General features: G+C 48.3%; 1 protein-coding gene across 1 annotated transcript in view; it reads right to left on the bottom strand.

The window, feature by feature from the left end:
• COL11A2 (collagen type XI alpha 2 chain) overlaps window positions 1–20,174 on the bottom strand; it is a 375,761-nt gene that overhangs the window by 139,372 nt on the left and 216,215 nt on the right. Inside the window, exons 30-34 of the mRNA XM_086920653.1 lie at window positions 16,840–16,947; window positions 16,257–16,310; window positions 9,537–9,590; window positions 7,231–7,275; window positions 5,506–5,559 (exon numbers count right to left, since the gene is read on the bottom strand). Coding sequence (XP_086776779.1) covers window positions 5,506–5,559; window positions 7,231–7,275; window positions 9,537–9,590; window positions 16,257–16,310; window positions 16,840–16,947 — 315 coding nt within the window. The remainder of the gene's footprint in view (window positions 1–5,505; window positions 5,560–7,230; window positions 7,276–9,536; window positions 9,591–16,256; window positions 16,311–16,839; window positions 16,948–20,174) is intronic.

Genomic DNA, 20,174 nt, shown 5'->3' with positions numbered 1-20,174 from the left:
CCACCCTACTACAAAGACTGAGTGATCTTTCATGCAGTGCACCACTACACCTTACTACACAGAGTGATCTTTCATGCAGTACACCACTCCACCCTACTACAAAGACTGAGTGATCTTTCATGCAGTGCTCCACTACACCCTACTACAAAGACTGAGTGATCTTTCATGCAGTGCACCACTCCACCTTACTACAGACTGAGTGATCTTTCATGCAGTGCACCACTACACCTTACTACAGACGGAGTGATCTTTCGTGCAGCGCACCACTCCACCCTACTACAAGACTGAGTGATCTTTCATGCAGTGCACCACTCCACCTTACTACAGACGGAGTGATCTTTCATGCAGTGCACCACTCCACCCTACTACAAAGACTGAGTGATCTTTCATGCAGTGCACCACTACACCTTACTACAGACGGAGGGATATTTTATGCAGTGCTCCACTCCACCCTACTACAAAGACTGAGTGATCTTTCATGCAGTGCACCACTCCACCCTACTACACAGAGTGATCTTTCATGCAGTGCACCACTCCACCCTACTACAAAGACTAAGTGATCTTTCATGCAGTGCACCACTACACCTTACTACAGACGGAGTGATCTTTCATGCAGTGCACCACTCCACCCTACTACAAAGACTGATTGATCTTTCATGCAGTGCACCACTACACCTTACTACACAGAGTGATCTTTCATGCAGTGCACCACTCCACCCTACTACAAAGATTGAGTGATCTTTCATGCAGTGCACCACTCCACCCTACTACAAAGACTGAGTGATCTTTCATGCAGTGCACCCCTCCACCCTACTACAAAGACTGAGTGATCTTTCGTACAGTGCACCACTCCACCCTACTACAAAGACTAAGTGATCTTTTGTGCAGTAAACCACTCCACCCTACTACAAAGACTGAGTGATCTTTTGTGCAGTGCACCACTCCACCCTACTACAAAGACTGAGTGATCTTTCGTGCAGTGCACAACTCCACCCTACTACAACGACTGTGTGATCTTTCATGCAGTGCACCACTCCACCCTACTACAAAGACTGAGTGATCTTTCATGCAGTGCATCACTCCACCGTACTTCAAAGACTGAGTGATCTTTTGTGCAGTGCACCACTCCACCCTACTACAAAAACTGAGTGATCTTTCGTGCAGTGCACCACTCCACCCTACTACAAAGACTGAGTGATCTTTCATGCAGTGCACCACTCCACCCTACTACAAAGACTGAGCGATCTTTCGTGCAGTGCACCACTTCACCGACTACAAATACTGAGTGATCTTTCATGCAGTGCACCACTCCACCCTACTACAAATACTGAGTGATCTTTCGTGCAGTGCACCACACCACCCTACTAGAAAGACTGAGTGATCTTTTGTGCAGTGCACAACTCCACCCTACTACAAAGACTAAGTGATCTTTCATGCAGTGCACCACACCACCCTACTATAGACTGAGTGATATTTCATGCAGTGCACCACTCCACCCTACTACAAAGACTGAGTGATCTTTCATGCAGTGCACAACTCCACCCTACTACAACGACTGAGTGATCTTTCATGCAGTGCACCACTCCACCCTACTACAAAGACTGAGTGATCTTTCGTGCAGTGCACCACTCCACCCTACTACAAAAACTGAGTGATCTTTCGTGCAGTGCACCACTCCACCCTACTACAAAAACTGAGTGATCTTTCGTGCAGTGCACCACTCCACCCTACTACAAAGACTGAGTAATCTTTCATGCAGTGCACCACTCCACCCTACTACAAAGACTGAGTGATCTTTCATGCAGTGCACCACTCCACCCTACTACAGACTGAGTGATATTTCATGCAGTGCACCACTCCACCATACTACAGACTGAGTGATCTTTCATGCAGCGCACCACTACACCCTACTACAAAGGCTGAGTGATCTTTCGTGCAGTGCACCACTCCACCCTACTACAAAGACTGAGTGATCTTTCATGCAGTGCACCACTCCACCGTACTACAGACTGAGTGATATTTCATGCAGTGCACCACTCCACCTTACTACAGACGGAGTGATCTTTCATGCAGTGCACCACTCCACCTTACTACAGACTTAGTGATCTTTCATGCAGTGCACCACTCCACCTTACTACAGACTGAGTGATCTTTCATGCAGTGCACCACTCCACCCTACTACAAAGACTGAGTGATCTTGCATGCAGTACACCACTCCACCCTACTACAAAGACTGAGTGATCTTTTGTGCAGTGCACCACTGCACCCTACTACAAAAACTGAGTGATCTTTCGTGCAGTGCACCACTCCACCCTACTACAAAAACTGAGTGATCTTTCGTGCAGTGCACCACTCCACCTTACTACAGACGGAGTGATCTTTCATGCAGTGCAGCACGCCACCCTACTACAAAGACTGAGTGATCTTTCATGCAGTGCACCCCTCCACCTTACTACACACACTGAGTGATCTGTCATGCAGTGCACAACTCCACCTTACTACAGACTGAGTGATCTTTCATGCAATGTACCACTCCACCTTACTACAGACTGAGTGATCTTTCGTGCAGTGCACAACTCCACCCTACTACAAAGACTGAGTGATCTTTCATGCAGTGCACCACTCCACCTTACTACAGACGGAGTGATCTTTCATGCAGTGCACCACTCCACCCTACTACAAAGACTGAGTGATCTTTCATGCAGTGCACCTCTCCACCCTACTACAGACTGAGTGACCTTTCATGCAATGCACCACTCCACCTTACTACAGACTGAGTGACCTTTCATGCAGTGCACCACTCCACCTTTCTACAGACGGAGTGATCTTTCATGCAGTGATCCACTCCACCTTACTTCAGACTGAGTGATCTTTCATGCAATGCACCACTACACCCTACTACAAAGACTGAGTGATCTTTCATGCAGTGCACCATTCCACCTTACTACAGATGGAGTGATCTTTCATACAGTGCACCCCTCCACCTTACTACAGACGGAGTGATCTTTCATGCAGTGATCCACTCCACCTTACTACAGACTGAGCGATCTTTCATGCAGTGCTCCACTCCACCTTACTACACAGACAGAGTGATCGTTCATGCAGTGCACCACTCCACCTTACTACACAGACTGAGTGTTCTTTCATGCAGTGCACCCCTCCACCTTACTACAGACTGAGTGATCTTTCATGCAGTGCACCCCTCCACCTTACTACAGACGGAGTGATCTTTCATGCAATGCACCACTCCACCTTACTACAGACTGAGTGATCTTTCATGCAGTGCTCCACTCCACCTTACTACACAGACTGAGTGTTCCTTCATGCAGTGCACCCCTCCACCTTACTACAGACTGAGTGATCTTTCATGCAGTGCACCCTTCCACCTTACTACACAGACTGAGTGATGTTTCATGCAGTGCACCCCCCACCTTACTACAGACTGAGTGATCTTTCATGCAGTGCACCACTCCACCTTACTACAGACAGAGTGAGCTTTCATGCAGTGCACCCCTCCACCTTACTGCAAGACTGAGTGATCCTTCATGCAGTGCAACATTCCACCTTATTACAGATGGAGTGATCTTTCATACAGTACACCACTCCACCTTACTAAAGATTGAGTGATCTTTCATGCAGTGCACCCCTCCACCTTCCTGCACAGACTGAGTGATCTTTCATGCAGTGCACCACTCCACCTTACTACACACAGAGTGATCTTTCATGGGTGCACCACTCCACCTTACTACACAGACTGTGATCTGTCCTCCACTCCACCTTACCACACAGACGGGGTGATCTTTCATGCAGTGCACCCCTTCACCTTACTGCACAGAGTGAGTGATCTTTCATGGAGTGCACCACTCCACCTTACTACACAGACTGTGATCTGTCCTCCACTCCACCTTACCACACAGACTGAGTGATCTTTCATGCAGTGCACCCCTCCACCTTACTGCACAGACTGAGTGATCTTTCATGCAGTGCACCCTTCAACCTTACCACACAGACGGAGTGGTCTTTCATGCAGTGCACCCCTCCACCTTACCACACAGACGGAGTGATCTTTCATGCAGTGCACCACTCCACCTTACTACACAGACTGTGATCTGTCCTCCACTCCACCTTACCACACAGACTGAGTGATCTTTCATGCAGAACACCCCTCCACCTTACCACACAGACGGAGTGATCTTTCATGCAGTGCACCCCTCCACCTTACCACACAGACGGAGTGATCTTTCATGTAGTGCACCACTCCACCTTACCACACAGACGGAGTGATCTTTCATGCAGTGCACCACTCCACCCTACTACAAAGACTGAGTGATCTTTCATGCAGTGCACCACTCCACCCTACTACAGACTGAGTGATATTTCATGCAGTGCACCACTCCACCCTACTACAGACTGAGTGATCTTTCATGCAGTGCACCACTCCACCCTACTACAGACTGAGTGATCTTTCATGCAGTGCACCACTACACCCTACTACAAAGGCTGAGTGATCTTTCGTGCAGTGCACCCCTCCACCTTACTACAGAGTGATCTTTCATGCAGTGCACCACTTCACCTTACTACAGACAGAGTGATCTTTCATGCAGTGCACCACTCCACCTTACTACAGAGTGATCTTTCATGCAGTGCACCACTTCACCTTACTACAGACAGAGTGATCTTTCATGCAGTGCACCCCTCCACCTTACTACACAGACTGTGATCTGTACTCCACTCCACCTTACCACACAGACTGAGTGATCTTTCATGCAGTGCACCCCTCCACCTTACCACACAGACGGAGTGATCTTTCATGTAGTGCACCACTCCACCTTACTTAGGTGAACAACCACCTACAGATCAGCAGTTTCAAAACAAACTGGACACCGATGTCTGCAAAGTTTATGTAATGTAGCCCTCTTCTCCTTTCCGCAGTCTGAGGACTCACTTGATTGACACATGCCTACAAAGCCCTCCACGACCAAGGACCAGCATACATGAACCACCGCCTGAACTTCCCCCAACTAACCAAAGACCTTCGCTCTGCCTCCCTCGCCCAGACACCACGCACCCACGGAGGCAACAGCGGAGGCTGTTCATTCTCCTACCTCGCCGCAAAGTCCTGGAACGGCGTTCCCCTCCACCTCCGGACACCACTCTCACTGGCGGACTTCAGGAAGAGATTCAAGACCTGGCTTTTCGACTGTGCCAAGCACCCTAGTGCCTGGATACCCTCACAGGTGATTAAGTGCTTTACAAATACTGATTGTATAATTGTTCTATTCCACAGAGCAGGTACGTCCGTGGTGAGGTCGACATGGGATCAATCTCACTTACTCACTGACAAGGTTAGCGGAAAAAAAAGAAGAGATGAAGAGAGGAAGGGCCAGAACAAGAGTGCGAGGGAGGAAGAACCAAGCCCTGTCCATGTCAATCAACACAGGAGGGCAGCATCAGGGGCACCTGGGCACAGGAGACGGAGCCCTCACAGGAGTAAAAAACACTAACCTTAGCGCCAAGCTTTCCGGTGGCCCCTCTGGTTCCACGTTGACCTCTTGGACCCTAGAGAGGGAATCAACAGGCAGACAATAAAACACAGAGTTAAACAAATCATGGGTGTCACCATTAATGGCCAACCTACCTTGAGCCCACACAAGCCAACGAGCACAGCCCATCCACACACAGTTTATAAAGGCATTTCTAACATTGGTTTAACAAACCAGTAACTATAGAAGCCCTGACATCATTGGTAGATCTAGCTAGATCCCATACAAGCCCCTCAAACATTGACTAATCTGTCATTAGCTCATTCACCGCCTTTACCTTTGATCAATCTATCCAACCCCAATGCACATTGTCAATCACTGGTAGTTCTAATTCAATACCAAAGCAATCCACTTGATTACTTACTGAGTATCACTTATACTTATCCCTCAATATCTCATCAATCTATCCAAACTTAACGAAAGCTGCTAATCATTAAAAGGTGTACAGCCGCGATCTTTGCAGGTAACAGAATATAAGGGGGGATTCTGAGGGACGATGCAGAGGGAAAATTAAATAAATAATTTATTTTCCCTTGGTATCGTCCCTCGGAATCTCCCTTTACACGGCCCTAACGCCCCACCACTGTTCCCTGAACGGACCACAGCTGCTGGTGTACCTCGATTCAGTACAACTCATTTATCATTGGTCAGCCTACAGCAGGGCCATAAAAAAACCTTGACTGATGGTCATTCTACTCTAATCTAATAGAAGCTCTTTTCCATTGACCAATCTAGATAGAGCCCATACCAGTACATGCTGCAGATCATTGGCTAGTTCACCCTGATCTCACACAGTATGTGCCCAACCAACAGTGATCTATACAAGCGACTAATCACTGGCCAATCACCTGGAGTCAATGCAGGCCACTGATAAATGACTGATCCAGCTTTATATATGGATCGCTCTCTTAATTCATTAGACCGCGCCTAAGCTGGCATTGTAGGACAATCTGTTGCTGACTGGGGCTGGACTTGGCTGTATTGGTTGATGTTAGGCCACAATCTGATGCTGCTGAGTGGGTTTAGGACTACTTGTCAACACACCTTCCACTAGTCACCAGCTGATGACTGTGGTCTGCTGGGGACCTACGTACCTCTGATGTCTCGCCTCCCAATCCTCGCCAACCCCTGTGATGTCTAGGGCCCACTTCCGACCTATCAACCTCTAACGCCTCACCTCGCAATCCTCACCACCTCTCTTATGTCTAGTGCATGATTGGAATGTACAGACTGTTCACGCCTCACCTCCCTGTCCTCGCTAACCGCTCTGATGTCTATGGCTTGTTGGGAATGACCGATCCCTAATGCCTCGTCTCCCAACCTTTACAAACCCCTGTGATGTCTAATGCCAACTTCAGACCTATCAACCGCTAATGCCTCACCTCCCAGTACACGTCACCCTCTCTGATGTCTAGCAATGGCATGGGACCCTTGGACCTCTAATGCCTCATCTCCCAATTCTCTTTGCCCTCTCTGATATCTAGGGCTTGCTTGGGACATACAGATCTCTACCGCCCGTCTCCAAATCCCAATCACTCTCTCTGATCACTTTTGCATTCGCCTATCCTAAAATTTCCCTTATTGTTAAGACTTAGATCCAGACACGCTGTTGATCGCTGGAGCAGCGAGTGTGCAATGCACCATGGGTATCCCTCAGCAGGGCCTTTGAGTTCCATTTCACACGTACCGTTGGTCCACGTTCGCCTCTGGGTCCAGCTTTCCCAGAAAAACCCTGCAAGTGGAGAAGAAAAAACATCACATTTCACATCATAATGGACAGTTAGAATGCACAATCAGGAGGCACCAGGAGGTTGTGCAGATCTGTTCTGCCCAAGACCAGTGCCAGAGGAGGTTAGAGCCATCCGCTGACCTCCTCAGTGATCAATCAACCTCTGACCTCCTCGATGATCAAGCAACCGCTCACCTCCTCCGTGATCAACCAACCTCTTATCTCCTCAGTGATCAACCAACCTCTGAGCTCCTTAGTAATGAACTAAACTTTTCTCTCCGATGTGATCAATCAACCTCCGATCTCCTTGGTGATCAACCAACCTCTGATCTCCTTGGTGATCAACCAACCTCTGATCTCCTTGGTGATCAACCGACCTCTGATCTCCTTCGTGATCAACCAACCTCTGATCTCCTTCGTGATCAACCAACCTCTGATCTCCTTCGTAGTCAACTAACCTCTGATTTCCACGGTGATCAACCAACCTCTGATCTCCTCGTGATCAATCAACCTCTGACCTCCTCGGTGATCAACCAACCTCTGGTCTCCTCAGTGATCAACCAGCCTCCGATCCCCTTTGTAAAGAACTAAACTTTGCTCTCCTCTGTGATCAATCAACCTTTGATGTCCTCGGTGATCAAGCAAGCTCTGATATCCTTGGTGATCAACCAACTCTGACTCCTTCGTAATCAACTAAACTATGATCTCCTCAGTGATCAACCAACCTCTGATCTCCTCGATAATCAACAAATGTTTTTATTTACGGAGAAAGGACAGCACTGCTCCTCAGCAAGAGAAGTGCACAGCTTATGAGCAGGAGGACAGCACAGCGCTCTCGGACAGGAGAAGTGAACAGCTCCTTAGTAGGTCAAGTGCACAGCTCCTAAGAAGTACACAGTGCATGAGCAGGAGAAGTGTGCAGCTCCTGCATATGCAGACATGCACAGCTCATGAGCAGCTACACACAGCTCCTGAGAAGGAGAAGTACATAGCCTATGAGTAGGAGCAATGTGCAGCTCAGCTCCTGAATAGGAGAAGCACACAGCTCACCCGCAGAAAACAAGCACAGTTCCTGAACAGGAGAACTGCAACATCTCCTGAAGAGGGGTAGTGAACAGCTCATGAGCAGCAGAAGTGCTCATCTCATAGGTAGAAATGCACATCTCATGTGCAGCTGCACACAGCTCCTGAGTAGAAGTGCACAGAGCCAGAGAAGAAAAGGAGCACAGCTCCTAAACAGTAGAAGATTATAGCGCCTAACCAGGAAAAGGTCACAGCTTCTCAGCTGGAGAAGTGTACAGCTCATGAACAGCAGAAGCAAACAGCTGATGGGCAGGAGAAATGCACAGCTCAGAAGAAGTGTACAGCTCATGAGCAGAAGTGCACAGCTCTGCTCAGTAGAAGTGTACAGCTCTTGCAGAGGAGAAGTGCACATCTCATAAGCAGAAGTGCACGGCTCCTGAGCAGGAGAAGCAGTCAGAAGGAGTAGAAGAAATGCCCAGCTCCTGAGAGGGAGAAGTAAACAGCTCCAGCGTAGGGGAGGAAGAAGAAGTGCACCATTTCTGAACATAACAAAGTGCAAAACTCCTGAGCAGGAAAAGAGCATAGATACTCAGCCGGAGAAGCAGATGTGCCCAGCTCCTGAGCAGATAAGGTGCACAACTCCTCAGCACAAGAAATGCACCACTACTGACCGGGAGATGTGCACAGCTCCTGAGCAGAAAGTGTCGGAGTCAGCAGGAACAGAAGCCCCTCATCGCAGCAGATGATCAGAGATCATGAAAGGCGACTGCAGGACGTTCTCCACGCTCTGGAGCAGTAAGTGCCGTAAGAGTTCAGTGTGAAACAAGAGCAGGGTTGGGATCCCTCTAGCTGTAAACAGATGGCTGCACTCACATGAGAGGGATCTAGACTCAGGTACAAGCGATGAGGCGGTAAAGCACAAGCACTGCAGGTTATCCCTGGTCAATAGAGGTTCCCTGTGAGCATCGGCAGAACCTTGAATGCTCTATTTGCGGTTTGCGCCTGTGGGTTTCCATGTGTTGGCCCGGCTTGGAGTCCAAGTCTAGTCTTGTGATATCTGACCCATTCCAACCCTTTTTACTTTCCCTGCAGAGGTGTCTGTTAAACCCTCATCACTCACTCTACCCCCACACCCTACATACTTTTGCCCCTACAGCTCAATCCTGCTACGAACACTACAATGGTAGCGACACCGCTAAACCCAACATAAGACCTGACACGGTCTATAAGGAAAAACTTACCCTTGCACCTTTCTCTCCATTTGTCCCAGGGAATCCTGGGAAACCAAGTGAACCCTTAAAAGGAAGAAGAAGAGGGTCACTGATGGAACATTCCAAAGAAACTTAGCAGAGAGAGCGCGAGGACACAAACCATGAGGGGCACACATGGTGAGCTCAATCCCTTTACACAACAAAGACAAAGTGTGCAGGCACCAGCAGTGGTGAGGCTCTCCTTACACAACACACAGAGAGTGTGCAAAGACAAGGGATGCAGAGGCTCCCCTTACACAACATACAGAGAACTCACACACACAAGGAATGGCAAGACTCCCCTTACACAACATACAGAGAGCGTGCACACACAAGGAGTGGCAAGACTCCCCTTACACAACATACAGAGAGCGTGCAAACACAAGGAGTGGTGAGGCTCCCCTTACACAACATACAGAGAGCGTGTAAACACAAGGGATAGTGAGTCTCCCCTTACACAACATGCAGAGAGTGTCTAAACACAAGGAATAGTGAGGATCCCATTACACAAAATAGAGAGAGCGTGTAAACACAAAGAATGGCAAGACACCCCTTAAACAACATACACAGAGTGTGCAAACACAAGGAATGGTGAGGCTCCCCTTACCCAACATACAAAGAGTGTGCAAACACAAGGAATAGTGAGGTTCCCCTTACACAACATACAGAGAGCGTGCAAACACAAGGAATAGTGAGGTTCCCCTTAAACAACATACAGAGAGCGTGCAAACACAAGGAATAGTGAGGCTCCCCTTACACAACATACAAAGAGCGTGCAAACACAAGGAATGGTGAGGCTCCCCTTACGCAACATACAAAGAGCGTGCAAACACAAGGAATGGTGAGGTTCCCCTTACACAACATACAGAGAGCGTGCAAACACAAGGAATAGTGAGGTTCCCCTTAAACAACATACAGAGAGCGTGCAAACACAAGGAATAGTGAGGCTCCCCTTGCACAACATACAGAGAACGCACACACACAATGAATGGCAAGACTCCCCTTGCACAACATACAGAGAACGCACACACACAAGGAATGGCAAGACTCCCCTTGCACAACATACAGAGAGCGTGCACACACAAGGAGTGGCAAGACTCCCCTTACACAACATACAGAGAGCGTGCACACACAAGGAGTGGCAAGACTCCCCTTACACAACATACAGAGAGCGTGCACACACAAGGAGTGGTGAGGCTCCCCTTACACAACATACAGAGAGCGTGCACACACAAGAAGTGGCAAGACTCCCCTTACACAACATACAGAGAGCGTGCACACACAAAGAATGGCAAGACACCCCTTAAACAACATACACAGAGTGTGCAAACACAAGGAATAGTGAGGTTCCCCTTACACAACATACAGAGAGCGTGCAAACACAAGGAATAGTGAGGTTCCCCTTAAACAACATACAGAGAGCGTGCAAACACAAGGAATAGTGAGGCTCCCCTTACACAACATACAAAGAGCGTGCAAACACAAGGAATGGTGAGGCTCCCCTTACGCAACATACAAAGAGCGTGCAAACACAAGGAATGGTGAGGCTCCCCTTACGCAACATACAAAGAGCGTGCAAACACAAGGAATGGTGAGGCTCCCCTTACGCAACATACAAAGAGCGTGCAAACAGAAGGAATGGTGAGGGTACCGTTACACAACATACAGAGAGTGAGTAAACACAAGGAATAGTGAGGCTCCCATTACACAACATAGAGAGAGTGTGTAAACACAAAGAATGGCAAGACACCCCTTAAACAACATACACAGAGTGTGCAAACACAAGGAATGGTGAGGCTTCCCTTACGCAACATACAAAGAGCGTGCAAACACAAGGAATGGGGAGGCTCCCCTTCAACAACATACAGAGAGCGTGCAAACACAAGGGATAGTGAGGCTCCCCTTACACAACATACAGAGAGCGTGCAAACACAAGGAATGCCAAGGCTGCCCTTACACAACATACAAAAAGCGTGCACACACAAGGAATGGTGAGGATCCCCTTACACAACATACAAAGAGCGTGCAAACACAAGGAATGGTGAGGCTCCCCTTACACAACATACAAAGAGCGTGAAAACACAAGGAATGGTGAGGCTCCCCTTACGCAACATACAAAGAGCGTGCAAACACAAGGAATGGGGAGGCTCCCCTTCAACAACATACAGAGAGCGTGCAAAAACAAGGAATGGTGAGGCTCCCCTTAAGCAACATACAAAGAGTGTGCAAACACAAGAAATGGTGAGGCTCCACTTACGACACATTCAAAGAGCGTGCAAACACAAGGAATGGGGAGGCTCCCCTTCAACAACATGCAGAGAGCGTGCAAACACAAGGGATAGTCAGGCTCCCCTTACACAATATACAGAGAGCGTGCAAATACAAGGAATAGTGAGTCTCCCCTTACACAACATACAGAGAGTGTGTAAACACAAGGAATAGTGAGGCTCCCATTACACAATATAGAGAGAGCGTGTAAACACAAAGAATGGCAAGACACCCCTTAAACAACATACACAGAGTGTGCAAACACAACGAATGGTGAGGCTCCCTTTACGCAACATACAAAGAGCGTGCAAACACAAGGAATAGTGAGGTTCCCCTTACACAACATACAGAGAGCGTGCAAACACAAGGAATAGTGAGGCTCCCCTTAGACAACATACAAAGAGCATGCAAACACAAGGAATGGGGAGGCTCCCTTTACACAACATACAGACAGCGCGCAAACACAAGGACTGGGGAGGTTCCCTTTACACAACATTCAGAGAGCGTGCAAACACAAGGGATAGTGAGTCTCCCCTTGCACAACATACAGAGAGCGTGCAAACACAAGGGAAAGTGAGGTTCCCCTTACATAACGTACAGAGAGCGTGCAAACACAAGGGAAAGTGAGGCTCCCCTTAGACAACATACACCGAGCGTGCAAACACAAGGAATGGAGAGGCTCCCCTTACACAACGTACAGACAGCGCGCAAACACAAGGACTGGGGAGGTTCCCTTTACACAACCTTCAGAGAGCGTGCAAACACAAGGGATAGTGAGTCTCCCCTTACACAACATACAGAGAGCCTACAAACACAAAGAATGGTGAGGCTCCTCTTATGCAACATACAAAGAGCGTGCAAACACAAGGAATGGTGAGGCTCCCCTTACGCAACATACAGAGAGCGTGCATACACAAGGAATGGGGAGGTTTCCCTTACACAACATACAGAGAAGGCGCAAGCACAAGGGATGGGGAGGTTCCCCTTACACAACATACAGAGAGCGTGCAAACACAAGGAATGGCAAGACTCTGCTTAAACAACATACACAGAGCGTACAAACACAAGAAATGGGGAGGTTCCCCTTACAGAACATACAGAGAGCGGGCAAACACAAGGGATAGTGAGGGTCCCCTTACACAACATACAGAGTGTTTGTAAACACAAGGGATAGTGAGTCCGCCCTTACACAACATACAGAGAGCGTGCAAACACAAGGAATGGCGAGGCTCCCCTTACACAACATACACAGAGCGTGCAAACACAAGGAATGGCAAGACTCCGCTTAAACAACATACACAGAGTGTGCAAACACAAGGAATGGTGAGGCTCCCCTTACGCAACATACAGAGAGTGTGCAAACACAAGGAACGGTGAGGCTCCCCTTACGCAACATACAGAGAGTGTGCAAACACAAGGAATGGTGAGACTCCCCTTACACAACATACAGAGAGCGTGCAAACACAAGGAATGGCAAGACTCCGCTTAAACAACATACACAGAGTGTGCAAACACAAGAAATTGGGAGGTTCCCCTTACAGAACATACAGAGAGCGTGCAAAAACAAGGAATGGTGAGGCTCCCCTTACACAACATACAGAGCGCGTGCTAACACAAGGAATGGTGAGGCTCCCCTTACACAACATACAGAGAGTGTGCAAACACAAGGAATGGTGAGGCTCCCCTTACGCAACATACAGAGAGTGTGCAAACACAAGGAATGGTGAGGCTCCCCTTACGCAACATACAGAGAGTGTGCAAACACAAGGAATGGTGAGACTCCCCTTACACAACATACAAAGAGCGTGCAAACACAAGGAATGGTGAGACTCCCCTTACACAACATACAGAGAGCGTGCAAACACAAGGGATAGTGAGGCTCCCCTTACACATCATACAGAGCGCGTGCAAACACAAGGAATGGCGACGCTCTCCTTACACAACATACAGAGGGTGTGCAAATACAAGGAACGGGTAGGCTCCCCTTACACAACATACAGAGAGCGCACACACAAAAGGAATGGCGAGGATCCCCTTACACAATATAGAGAGAGTATCTAAAGAGAAGGAACGAAGAGGCTCTCCTTACATAACATACTGAAAGCGTGCAAACACAAAGGAATGGGGAGGTTCCCCTTACAGAACATACAGAGAGCAGGCAAACACAAGGGATAGTGAGGCTCCCCTTACACAACATACAGAGAGTGTGCAAACACAAGGAATGGTGAGGCTCCCCTTACGCAACATACAGAGAGTGTGCAAACACAAGGAATGGTGAGGCTCCCCTTACACAACATACAGAGATTGTGCAAATACAAGGAATGGTGAGGCTCCCCTTACGCAACATACAAAGAGCGTGCAAACACAAGGAATGGTGAGACTCCCCTTACACAACATACAGAGAGCGTGCAAACACAAGGGATAGTGAGGCTCCCCTTACACATCATACAGAGCGCGTGCACACACAAGGAATGGTGAGGCTCCCCTTACGCAATATACAGAGACTGTGCAAACACAAGGAATGGGGAGGCTCCCCTTACACAACATGCAGAGAGCGTGCAAACACAAGGGATAGTGAGGCTCCCCTTACACAACATACAGAGAGCGTGCAAACACAAGGAATGGCGACGCTCTCCTTACACAACATACAGAGGGTGTGCAAATACAAGGAACGGGTAGGCTCCCCTTACACAACATACAGAGAGTGTGCAAACACAAGGGATAGTGAGGCTCCCCTTACACATCATACAGAGCGCGTGCACACACAAGGAATGGTGAGGCTCCCCTTACGCAATATACAGAGACTGTGCAAACACAAGGAATGGGGAGGCTCCCTTTACACAACATGCAGAGAGCGTGCAAACACAAGGGATAGTGAGGCTCCCCTTACACAACATACAGAGAGCGTGCAAACACAAGGAATGGCGACGCTCTCCTTACACAACATACAGAGGGTGTGCAAATACAAGGAATGGGGAGGCTCCCTTTACACAACATGCAGAGAGCGTGCAAACACAAGGGATAGTGAGGCTCCCCTTACACAACATACAGAGAGCGTGCAAACACAAGGAATGGCGACGCTCTCCTTACACAACATACAGAGGGTGTGCAAATACAAGGAACGGGTAGGCTCCCCTTACACAACATACAGAGAGCGTGCAAACACAAGGGATAGTGAGGCTCCCCTTACACATCATACAGAGAGCGCACACACAAAAGGAATGGCGAGGATCCCCTTACACAATATAGAGAGAGTGCAAAAATAAGGAATGGGGAGGCTCCCCTTACACAACATACAGAGAGTGTGCAAACAAAAGGGGTAGTAAGGCTCCCCTTACACAACATACAAAGCGTGCAATCACAAGGGATAGTGAGGCTCCCCTTGCACATCATACAGAGAGCGCACACACAAAAGGAATGGCGAGGATCCCCTTACACAATACAGAGAGAGTGCAAAAACAAGGAACGGTGAGGCTCTCCTTACACAACATACAGATGGTGTGCAAATACAAGGAACGGGGAGGCTCCCCTTATACAACATACAGAGAGAGTGCAAACACATGGGATAGTGAAGCTCTCCTTACACAACATACAGAGAGCGCGCACGCAAAAGGAATGGCGAGGATCCCCTTACACAACATAGAGAGAGTATCTAAAGAGAAGGAACGAAGAGGCTCTCCTTACATAACATACTGAAAGCGTGCAAACACAAAGGAATGGGGAGGCTCCCCTTACACAACTACAGAGAGCGTGCAAATACAAGGGATGGGGAGGTTCCCCTTACACAACATACAGAGAGCGTGCAAACACAATGAACGGGGAGGCTCCCCTTATACAACACACAAAGAGAGTGCCAACACATGGGATGGTGAGGCTCCCCTAACACAGCATACAGAGAGCATGTAACACAATGAATAGTGAGGCTCCCCCTACACAACACTCATAGTGCAACTACACGGAATGGTGAGCGTACCCTTACACAACATACAGAGAGCGTGCAAACACAAGGGATAGTGAGGCTCCCCTTACACAACATACAGAGCGCGTGCTAACACAAGGAAGGAGGAGGCTCCCTTTACACAACATACAGAGAGCATGCAAACACAACGAATAATGAAACTCTACTTACACAACATACAAAGAGCGTGCAAAGACAAGGAATAGTGAGGCTCCCCTTAGACAACATACAGAGTGCAAGCACAAGGAATGTCCGTACACAACATACAAAGAGTGTGTAAACATAAGGAATGGTGAGTCTCTCCTCACACAACACAGAGTGTGTATGGACACAAGGGATGGTGAAAGCGTGCAGGCACAAGGAACTGGGTGGCTGCTCTTCCACAACAAATAGGAAGCTCCCTGATGCAAGGGGTGAAAGGCTGACCTTACACAGCACACACAGAGCACGCAAATGCAAGTGATGGCTAGAATGTCCTTACTCACCTTAGGGCCAAGCCGTCCAGGGTACCCAGGCAGTCCGGGAACTCCAAGCTTACCCTGAAAATGACCAATTGTCATATGTTAAAGTAGCATCAAGCATTCTACGTTGCCATAGATATAACAAGAGACCACCTTCCAACCCCCGACACTGGAGCACCAGCACAGTCACACCCATCCATGATGCCACGGCAGGTGCCACCATGGATGTCCTGAAGGCATCTCTAGCCTCCTGTGCCACACACTCCTGAGGGAACAGGAACCTTAGAATGTCAACATTTCAGGACTGCATAGAAGCCAATGTCTGAACACCAAGGACCACTGCCGTCATCAGGCCTCTAAGAATCACCGCACGGGATAAACACTGCCCTTCAGATGGAAACGCATGGGCTTAGAGGGATGAGGGCAGCTCACTTCCGTCAGTGCTTGAAGTAAAGATATGAAACAAAGCCCATTTTAAACCTTCATCTCCCTCAGTTTATCCCATGGCTAAGACATGACTCTGAAGGTTCCACAGCTGAACTTTAACCCCACTTTTGTAACCCATTATGTGACCCTACTTTGCTCCCATGTTTAATACCATGCTCACCTTTTCACCAAGCAATCCAAGGGGTCCTGGATCGCCAGGTGGTCCGGTCCGTCCCTTGGGCCCCTCAGGGCCATCTTCTCCTCTGGAGCCAGGGACTCCCCCTTCGCCCTGTTGGAAAGAAGACAGAGCTAGTTTTACATTAGCTGTGGAAAACCGTGTTATGATTAGGAAGCATACATTCTAACATGGCCGGCCTAGTCAACCACAAGCATACATGGTGGTCGCACACAGGCTGCATGTGCTTGTGGATCTCCATGTCACGCACAGAGCAATGGCGACCACAGGAGACGGACAAGATGGAGCCCTTGTCCGTTCACTCACACTTGATTCCAGAGGCAGAGTGCAGCTCTTCCGCCTGAATTCGAAAAGCTTGCATTGCTCATCTTAGCCCGTTTCTGTAAGAAGTCCTTTTCCACCTCTTGTAGCTTCGCTCATCCCCCTACATATGTGGCGGTGGCAATTCCTGAGGGGTCACCTCATAGGTCAGGTTGGGAAGATTTGTTTGGCTTAGAGGATTCAGCGGCCACTCTGGGCCAAACAATGGGCCTGATTTACAAAGGAAAGGTTAGACCAAAAGTCTAACTTTACACCTGAAATCTAAGTTTACACCTAAGACTAGGGCTCGTTTTACAAAGGTAAACTTAGAGGACAAAGTTTAGACCTGAAGTCTAAGTTGAGACCTAAAGTCTAACTTTACTAGAAGTAAAGGAATACTTTTGGTCCAAGTTTAGCCCAAAAGTCTAACTTAGGGCAAAAGTCTAACTTTACTACTCAGTCTAAGTCTAACTTTACTCCTAGTAAAGTTAGACTTCAGGTCTAAACTTAGACTTTTGGTCTAAGTTTACCTTCATGAATCGGGCCCTAGTAGTAAAGTTAGACTTTTGTTCTAAGTTAGACTTCAGGTCTAACTTTGCAACTGTTCGGTATTCCCAAAGGTAAGTTACCACTAGTAACTTTAATACTAGTTATTTTACTAGTAGTAACTTTACTAGTGGTACAGTTACTAGTAGAAACGAACCTTTGTGAATACCCAAAACTAGTAAAGTTAGACTTTGTGTCTAAACTTAGGGCCCAATTCACGAAGGTAAACTGAGACCAAAAGTCTAAGTTTAGACCTGAAGTCTAACTTTACTAGTAGTAAATGGTATGGTTAAAAAAGGGTGAGTTTAGGATAAGAGATTGTTATGGATTTGTTCTCCTAAAAGATTGTAATGTTTCACACCATACCCCTAATTGGCTCTTCTTCAGGGCCCCCGGAACGTAGTTCCCTGGTCCCACTCCCAAAAAGTCACACTGGACGCACACTAATTGCATGTAAACAAATATAAATATATACATTTACCACCTAATAGGCGTTCATTGTTTGTTTGTATATCGGATGCTTCAATGTCGCATCATGACACCTCCGGTAGGAGAATGCAGCCTGTTTTCATACTCGCATCAAGGCGACACCTCTTCCTTTTCACCTATTAGATTCACCTCCAGAGACTGGGGTGCAACCAGGATATTCTAAACCTAGACCTAGCGGTTCTCTTCATGTTTAGTATTGGGGTACCACCTGAATATCTTCACCGAAAAACCAGCAGTTCTCTTTGTGGCCAGTATTGGGGTTACAACCAGAATATCCTTACCCTAGACCCAGCGGTTCTCTTCGTAGTCAATACTGGGGATGCACCCAGAATATCCTAACCAGAGACCAAGTAGTTATCTTTATGGTCAGTATTGGGGGTACAAAAAGAATATCCCAACCCTAGACCCAGCAGTTCTCTTCGTGGCCAGTACTGGGGGGTACAACCAGGATATCCTAACCCTAGACCCATTGGTTCTCTTCGTCGGTCAGTATTGGGGGATATTGTCAGAATATCCTAACCCTAGACCCAGCTGTTCTCTTCATGGCTAGTATAGGGGGTACAAACAGAATATCCCAACGCTAGACCCTGCGGTTCTCTTTATGAACGGTATTTTAGGGTACAGCCAGGGTATCCTGACCCTAGACCCAGCGTTTCTCTTCATGGTTAGTATTGGGGGTGCAAACAGACTGTCCCAACTCTAGGCCCAGCGGTTCTCTTTATGGCCAGTATTTTGGGTACAACCAAGGTATCCTGACCCTAGATCCTGCGTTTTCTTCATGTCCAGTTTAGAGGGTAGATCCAAAATATCCAACCTCAAGACCCACCGGTTCTCTTTGTGGTCAGTACTGGGGTTAGAATCAGGATATCCTAAATATAGACCCAGCGGTTCTCTTCATGTCTAGTATCTAGTATTGGGGTACCACCTGAATATCCCACAACGAGTCCCAGCTGTTCTCTTCATGTCTAGTATTGTGGGTACAACCAGGATATCCTAACCATAGATGCTGCGGGTTTCTTCTTGGCAAGTTTTGCGGGTACAAGCAGGATATCCTAACCTAAAACCTAAAACTCACGACGCTCTGCATGGCCAGTATTTAGGTCCAATCAGGATATCCTAACCCTAGACCCAGCGGTCCTCTTCATGGCCAGTATTTGGGGGTAAAACCTGAATATCCCAACCCTAGACCCAGCGGTTCTCTTTGTGGTCAGTACTGGGGTTAGAATCAGGATATCCTAAATATAGACCCAGCGGTTCTCTTCATGTCTAGTATCTAGTATTGGGGTACCACCTGAATATCCCACAACGAGTCCCAGCTGTTCTCTTCATGTCTAGTATTGTGGGTACAACCTGGATATCCTAACCATAGATGCTGCGGGTTTCTTCATGGCAAGTTTTGCGGGTACAAGCAGGATATCCTAACCTAAAACCTAAAACTCACGACGCTCTGCATGGCCAGTATTTAGGTCCAATCAGGATATCCTAACCCGCGACCCAGCGGTTCTCTTCATGGCCAGTACTGGGGGGGGGGGTACAACCGGGATATCCCAACCCTAGACCCAGTGGTTTTCTTCTTGACCAGTATTGGGGGGGATTGCGGGGGGGGGTGGAGAGGGGGGGAGTGACCCTGCCTGCTCTAGGTGATGAATGGGAAAGGAGCCCGGGAGCACATGTGGTTACCTCACCCCATCCACCCTCCTTCCTGGGCAGTACCGCCAGAGGTGAGGGATGTCAAAGGCCTCCCGGAACACCCCTGGGTAGGTCACACCCTCCCACCCTCCTCACTGGGCGGTTCCATCAGTGCCCAACATGAGGAATGGCAAAGGCCTCCCCGGAGCACTCCTGGGTAGCTCACACCCTGGCACCCTCCTCACTGGGCGGTACCATCAGTGCCCAACATGAGGGATGCAAAGGACTCCCCGGGGCACCGCTGGATAGTTCAACCCCTCGTCGCTGGGCAGTACAACCCTGGAGCACCCCTGGTT

The sequence above is a fragment of the Lissotriton vulgaris genome, chromosome 5, assembly GCF_964263255.1.
Source record: "Lissotriton vulgaris chromosome 5, aLisVul1.2, whole genome shotgun sequence".
NCBI classification, from domain to species: domain Eukaryota; kingdom Metazoa; phylum Chordata; class Amphibia; order Caudata; family Salamandridae; genus Lissotriton; species Lissotriton vulgaris.
This window is presented reverse-complemented; position numbering and strand designations above follow the sequence as displayed.